This window comes from Apteryx rowi, unplaced genomic scaffold (assembly GCF_003343035.1).
Source record: "Apteryx rowi isolate R43461 unplaced genomic scaffold, aptRow1 scaffold_61, whole genome shotgun sequence".
In the NCBI taxonomy this organism is placed as follows: Eukaryota; Metazoa; Chordata; class Aves; order Apterygiformes; family Apterygidae; genus Apteryx; species Apteryx rowi.
The window spans coordinates 22,820-29,189 of NW_020450883.1; the positions used below are offsets into that span (position 1 = coordinate 22,820).

At 36.1% G+C, this 6,370-nt stretch overlaps 1 protein-coding gene across 1 annotated transcript in view; it reads left to right on the forward strand.

Moving 5' to 3' along the window:
* Positions 1-665: 665 nt before the first annotated feature.
* Positions 666-6,370, forward strand: part of CDC37L1 (cell division cycle 37 like 1) — a gene marked incomplete at its 5' end in the record, with an annotated part of 7,935 nt that continues 2,230 nt past the window's right edge. Inside the window, 5 exons of the mRNA XM_026083573.1 lie at positions 666-959; positions 1,717-1,807; positions 3,918-4,033; positions 4,382-4,504; positions 5,387-5,542. Of these exons, the coding sequence (XP_025939358.1) occupies positions 666-959; positions 1,717-1,807; positions 3,918-4,033; positions 4,382-4,504; positions 5,387-5,542 (780 nt within the window). The remainder of the gene's footprint in view (positions 960-1,716; positions 1,808-3,917; positions 4,034-4,381; positions 4,505-5,386; positions 5,543-6,370) is intronic.

Below are 6,370 nucleotides of genomic sequence, written 5' to 3' on the forward strand. Positions count from 1 at the left end.
TTTAGAGAATTCCCCCCCCCCCCCAACAACTGACTATGAATTCCCAGCATCCATCTGCAGGCAATATAAGCACTTGTGGCTTAAGCGGTCACTTTGGTTTCCAGCTGTTAGCAGTGACCTCCTCAAAAGGGCACAAAAGTTGACAAAAAGGAGTGTATGCTTATGCTGGGCCTCAGCTTCTTCATAGCTTAAATTCCACTTGCGCTGTCGGTTGAAGATAGTGGCCATGCATTGAGATAATGTTAATCCATACTGGAATGCAGGCAGTAGTAGTTACTGTACTGTTATGATCTGGCATCATAAAACTTTCTTCATGGATATATATATATATATTCAAGAATATCCTCATAGGTGGCTGTTGTTAGCACTGCAACCCAAAGATAGCTGGAGGTGAGTCAGGGGATCCTTTCATCTGTATCAAAAATATTTCTACAGTGTGGAGACCATGATTTTGCAAATACACTTTTGCAAAGTTAAGATAGTTTGAAGTAAAAATCTTTTTTTAAAAAACATTCAGCTCTGCAATGCCATGCGTAATCACTGTAGTGAATAAAATATAACTTCTAATGTGCCTTCCATATCAGCATTATCTTTGGGAGTTAAACCTATTTGCTTCTATACAATTTGTAAACTTTCAGTTTTCCCTCCATAAATAATATGTTTTGTTTTCCTCACAGACATATAGCCAAGGTATTGAATTAGCCTGCCAAAAAGAAAAAGAATTTGTGAAGCACTCTGTAGAATGCACATGGAATCTAGCGGAAGCCCAGCAAAAACTTGGTAGTTTAGCACTGCATAATTCAGAATCTGTGGATCAGGAATATGCCCAAGCAAAGACTGAAGTTTCAGAGTTGAGATGGAGAGAGGAAGAGTGGAGAAGAAAAGAAGAAGCACTAAACCAGAGGGAAGGACAGAATCTATGGAACACAGATCCTGTTAGTAAGGAAGTATTTAATAAGGTATGACCCATATCAGTAGGCAAGAAAACAAGTATTAGCCTAATCTTTCATTTCACTTGCTTAATAGTCTTGAATGTCTTCTGTGTCTGATACAGTGCTTAATCACACGGCTGTGTTAAATGGGTATTTTTCTTATTTTGGACCATGAATGGGAGCAAGCTGCATTATTATTACAAATCTGGATGATATTTCTTTAAGTGAGGATAGGAACTTGCATTGGTTCTGTATAGCAGCTGTTGCCAAAGTGAGGCTGAACAACAGTTTCTTCACATAACCAGTGTACTTTTCAACTGTGCCAAATTCTCAAACGTGAAACAGACATACAGTTTGCTTCTAATAACCTGACTGCTATAATTCAGCTTATTTAGCACAAATTCTCTTCTGAGTAGAATCCCAGCTTTGTTTTTGGTTTAATTTGAATTTGAGCAGTTGGCACATCTTTTCTCACAATTCGCTGATACAGCTGCATCAAGGCTGTCATGTAGATGATATTCATTGTTCATAGATCAGTAAGTTTCCACCTGAAGACAGAAGTCTGTCAGTGTTTCTTGCTCAGTAGAATATAATAAGAGTTTTTAACTCTATTATCAGCTAATGTACCTTAAAAAAAAAAAAAAAAACTTCTCAGGTATATGACATGACCCTAAACTTAGAACACTGCTCTTTAAATAGTAATGTAATAAAACATAATATTCCTTTATAGCAAAAAAGGTATGTCTGGAGATTCTGTGATAGTTATAACTTTTATCTTCCTTAGAGTTTTATTAATCAAAAAAGAAAAGAAATAGAAGATGAAGATGCATCTGAATCATTTATACAGAAACATGAACAAAAGATTAAACACTTTGGTGAGTGCACTCCTTCCAATGCTTTGCAGTTTAACCTTCTACAGAATTTGTGTAGGTTTGCTCCATATTACTGTATGGAATGAATGCTAGCAAATTAAACATCTGGCTATCAGACTGTCCAGCTTCTATTTTATCACATCAGGACAGACAACCATTTTAAAGTGAAACAAGGTATAAACTACAGAAGCCTGTTAGTTCCTATGACCAGTAAAAACTTAACATTTTTTTAAAAGAATATTCAAGTGAGCTTAACTCCTGAAAACTAAAGTTCTAGCAACTTTTTCTGCTGTTCAATGGGAAAGGGCAGAGACATCCATGGAAACAGAAGTTCCATGTATAAAAGTGCGTGGGATTGTTTGTAGTTGTCTCTTTCTAATACRTATTTTTCTGGTAGATATTAAGCTATAAGGGGAATGACTGATTAAAGGTAAAAGTTTGCAAGCGACTATTAAGAGTATGCATGCATGAAACTGTGCATTTCTTAAAATTATATTTAACTATCCACTAGGTGTCACTTTAGCTCTATCATAGTCGAAACAAATTGAGCAGAACTCTGACCTTGTAAAGAAATCTGAAATTTTGATGGTTCTGTTAAGTGCTTTCCATTCTTGGTTAGAGAGTGGTTCTAATCAGTGCTGTAATATAGCCATGTTAGGAATTCCAGAGCAATCAAGGACTGACCTTGTCCTACAAAGTTCCTTGTACAACCACTTTTTAGTAAGCTACTTGGCTTCTAGGGATCTTAAGCTGTTTTAAAGGAAAGATTTCTGGCCCTGGGGGCTAAAAGCAAGCCTTGCAAATACCAAGTGAGGCATAACACTGTCAAGAGCATGCAAACAGCAGTGACAGGCACAGATTCTCTCAGATGTCTTAACTGTGAAGTGTAATGACAGTGTAATCAGAAGGCATCTACTGTGTTGTGCATTTCAGCAGAAAAACTGGGCTTTCTTATTGGGCTTCCAAGCTAAGAATTGGGCAAAACTACCTTGCTGTCTAATTGAGATTAAACTGTTAGAGAAACGACCCTGTTACAGGAAGTCATCCCCCCACCCCCAACCTCTGAAATTCAAAGCCATGTTGTTGTTTTACCTCCATTGTAAAAAGAACCAAACATTAAGGATCTTAATGTCTGCTGCCAAGGAATGGTGTAGACTTTGCTAGCTGTAGATCCTGAGTTCCACTTCTGGATCCTACTCTGGCTTTCAAGCAGTAAAGCACTCATGCAGAGTCTTTCTGACAAAACAGCCAAAAGAAATATTGGTCGGTGCTTTCTCTTTAGGTATTTGTTTGCTAGAATTAAGATTAGCTTAGGTCACTACCACTGAATTATCTTTATCCCAGTTATAATTATACACTGATAGAAGGGTAAAGCTCTATATCTGGTACTTGTTGACAGTAAATGAATCAACTGTTCTAATGTACATATGAACGTCAGTGGTACATGAAGGATAATTTTAAAAAGCTGTCTGTCTGAATATTGAGTTCTGATTTTTAACCTCCAGCTCTTTACATGAAGGTAGCTTCGTACTATCCCAATTCAGTCTTCTATTTAACTTTCAAATACTGACATGGCTTTGCTCTTTTGACCTGAAATTAATTCTGTAACTACATTCAAATTTCCTAAAAACTTAGCAGACCATTTATGTTTAGAAGCACTTTCATTTCCAGCTAATTACACATTCTTTTCCTCATGCTTTTTTTGCAAGCTTTTAGCAGTTTTGTTCTTGTCAGAATCACTGAATGTAAATTTCTACCCGTAAACTTTGTGAACTATTTGATGGTATAACTAATAAATACCTATAACACTTTGTGTATGAGAACTGTTTAAAAATAACTTACTTTCAACACTGCTACAGATGCATTAAAATATAGTTAACTGTTACTGTTAAGATTTACCTTCAATATCTTTAAAGTGTGATTATGCCTTCTGGAAATGTCCTTTCAGTGTTAGTTGGATGTCTAAATAAAAACTAAAACTAATTGCATGCTGTTATACTCAGGTTAGTGAATTTGGAAGGTGATTCTGTGACAGTATTAGTGCAAGTGACTTCAGTGCTGCATTAAATCACTTATCCATTTTGAATATCTTAATCTATGTTTCTCTTATTAGGTATGCTGAGCAGATGGGATGATAGTCAAAGATTTTTGTCTGACCACCCGTATCTTGTATGTGAAGAAACATCTAAATATCTCATGTTATGGTGTTTTCATCTAGAAGCTGAACAGGTATGAAGATGATCGAAAATATACAGCAAGCATATTGTTTGAAATATATTGATTGAAAATATACAGCAAGTATACTTGCACTACAGAAGAGCTGGCTAACCTGATTAGCTGTTTAACTATTCTTCCTGTCCTTTCACTACCTTATTACCTTAGTAAATAAAACCTCCATACTGCATTGCTGCATCAGGACTAGTCCCAGCTAATAACTGTCCTTTTACTTCTGTGAGCATCAATGCTTACGTTTTTAGGAACCAAACAAAAAGGAAGTTATGCTGAATTTTAGATATATAATTACCGGAGATAACTTTAAATTTAATCTCTCTGACGTCTTTTTCCYTTTCTTCTCAGAAAAGAGCTCTGATGGAACAAGTAGCACACCAAGCAGTTGTAATGCAGTTTATTATAGAAATTGCCAAAAGTTGTAATGTAGATCCAAGAGGCTGTTTTCGCCTTTTTTTCCAAAAAGCCAAAGTAAGTAATTTTCTGCAATGATGGGAGAAACTCATGATTCTGTGCAAGGATCAGTGTTTCAAGGAGGTTTTCTCCTTACAATAACAGGCTAAATGTTTTACTGACTGACTCAGGCTTATGGGGAAGTGTTTTGTTAGCAGTTCTTTCTCTAGAAAGAATATTTCGGTGTAATTCCAATCCTGAAAATGGATGTTTAGTGGATTTTGTTTATCCCAGTGGTAAAGCAAAATATAGCACAGTGGTGACAGGCATATTACAGAGATGTAATACCTGAATAGCAGCAGAAAACATGGATCAGTTTAAGGACTATTTTGGCTAATTAGCCACTCTCTTTTCACAGTTGACCTATGTGTTTCATCCGCGTTTCACAGTGGGTCCCAAAACATCGTCCCTTTCTTGCTACTCAACAGGGCAATCCAGAGCTGTGTGGGAGAAATGTGGGAAGACAAACTGTGGTTTGCTGTAGACTGCAATCAGTTATTCAAGACTGATAGGCCTTAATACTGCCTAAAGGAGTTGAGTTAAAGTGGGAATCAGGTTGCGCTTTGCTTTTGAACAGAGCGCTACAATGAGCACCTGTTCTTCTACAGGTACTGGCCCTTGAGTTGGAATAAAGGAATAGCTAAAATTAATGTGTTTTTCACCTGTTCTCAGATGAATGAATGACTTTGCTTCTACACACAAATACTATAAACTGACTTKAAAAGAAATCTGACCTGAATTTTCCATTTAAGCTGACTAACATTATTGTTGAATTATTCACAATATTATCTCCCATAGAGTACAACATGCATCACTAAATGATTTTTTGCAGTGTGTATGCTTACAACTCAAAAGTAAATGTGGCTGAATTGAAAATATTTCTTTTTTTTTTCTTGGCAGACAGGAGAGGGCTATTTTCAGGCTTTTAAAAGTGAACTTGAAGCATTCAAAACAAGAGTGAGAATCTGGTCACAATCACATGGCTTTCAAACTGTGTTACTACAGGATCCCAGTGTCTGTCCTGGTTTTGTAGGAGAGCTCACATCTTTGTCACAGGTAGGCTTATTATTTCAAAAAATTAATTTAATTAAAGTAGGATTAGATTCTACTTTGGAAATATCTATCTTCTGAAATTTAAAGAGGATTATTTCTAGAACTGCTACTGCTCAGGGTATAATGTGTGGTATTTTCAGTATGCAAGACAGATAAAGGCGTGCTTTCTACTTCCTGGAATTCAGAGAGCATCAGCATAAGGTCAAAAGCATATGTTGGTTCAGTGCCCTTGAATGCTTTAAATGCTTTAAAAAAGAAAAAAAAAAMCTGCATTGTAAAGGTGATCAGGTGCTAAAATTATATACACACTCTTTATCACAAACAGTGAAATGAGCTTTCAGTTTAAACGTATTAATCCTATTCATGGAATCCTAAAAGTAAGTCAAGCCCAAAGATAATCTTTTATTATGATAAAAGGAAATTGAGGGTACTTGGGTCTTTTGTTTCAGTATTAGTGATGGTCACATCTTTGACTGAAGGAGCAAGTTTTAAGACTTAAAAATCGGATGTTAGGGAAGGAGTCACAGTTGAAACTACTTTTTTGAAAGAATTTGGTTAAGGTACCTTTTAAGTAAGATGTAACAACAGAATTTTAAGTTAAGTGTATAGTAGAGTGGTACAAATGAAGAGACCCAAGTACAAGCTATGCCAGATTAAATTTAAGGAGCTTCTTGACACACTGTGATAATACTGGGTGATGAATTTTTAATATTGCACATTTATTTCATCTTAAGACGGATAACATGAAAAGTCTGACTTAAACTAAAAATCTCTCTCTCTCCCTCTCCCTCTCTCTCCCTCTCCCTCTCTCTCCCTCTCCCTCTCTCTCCC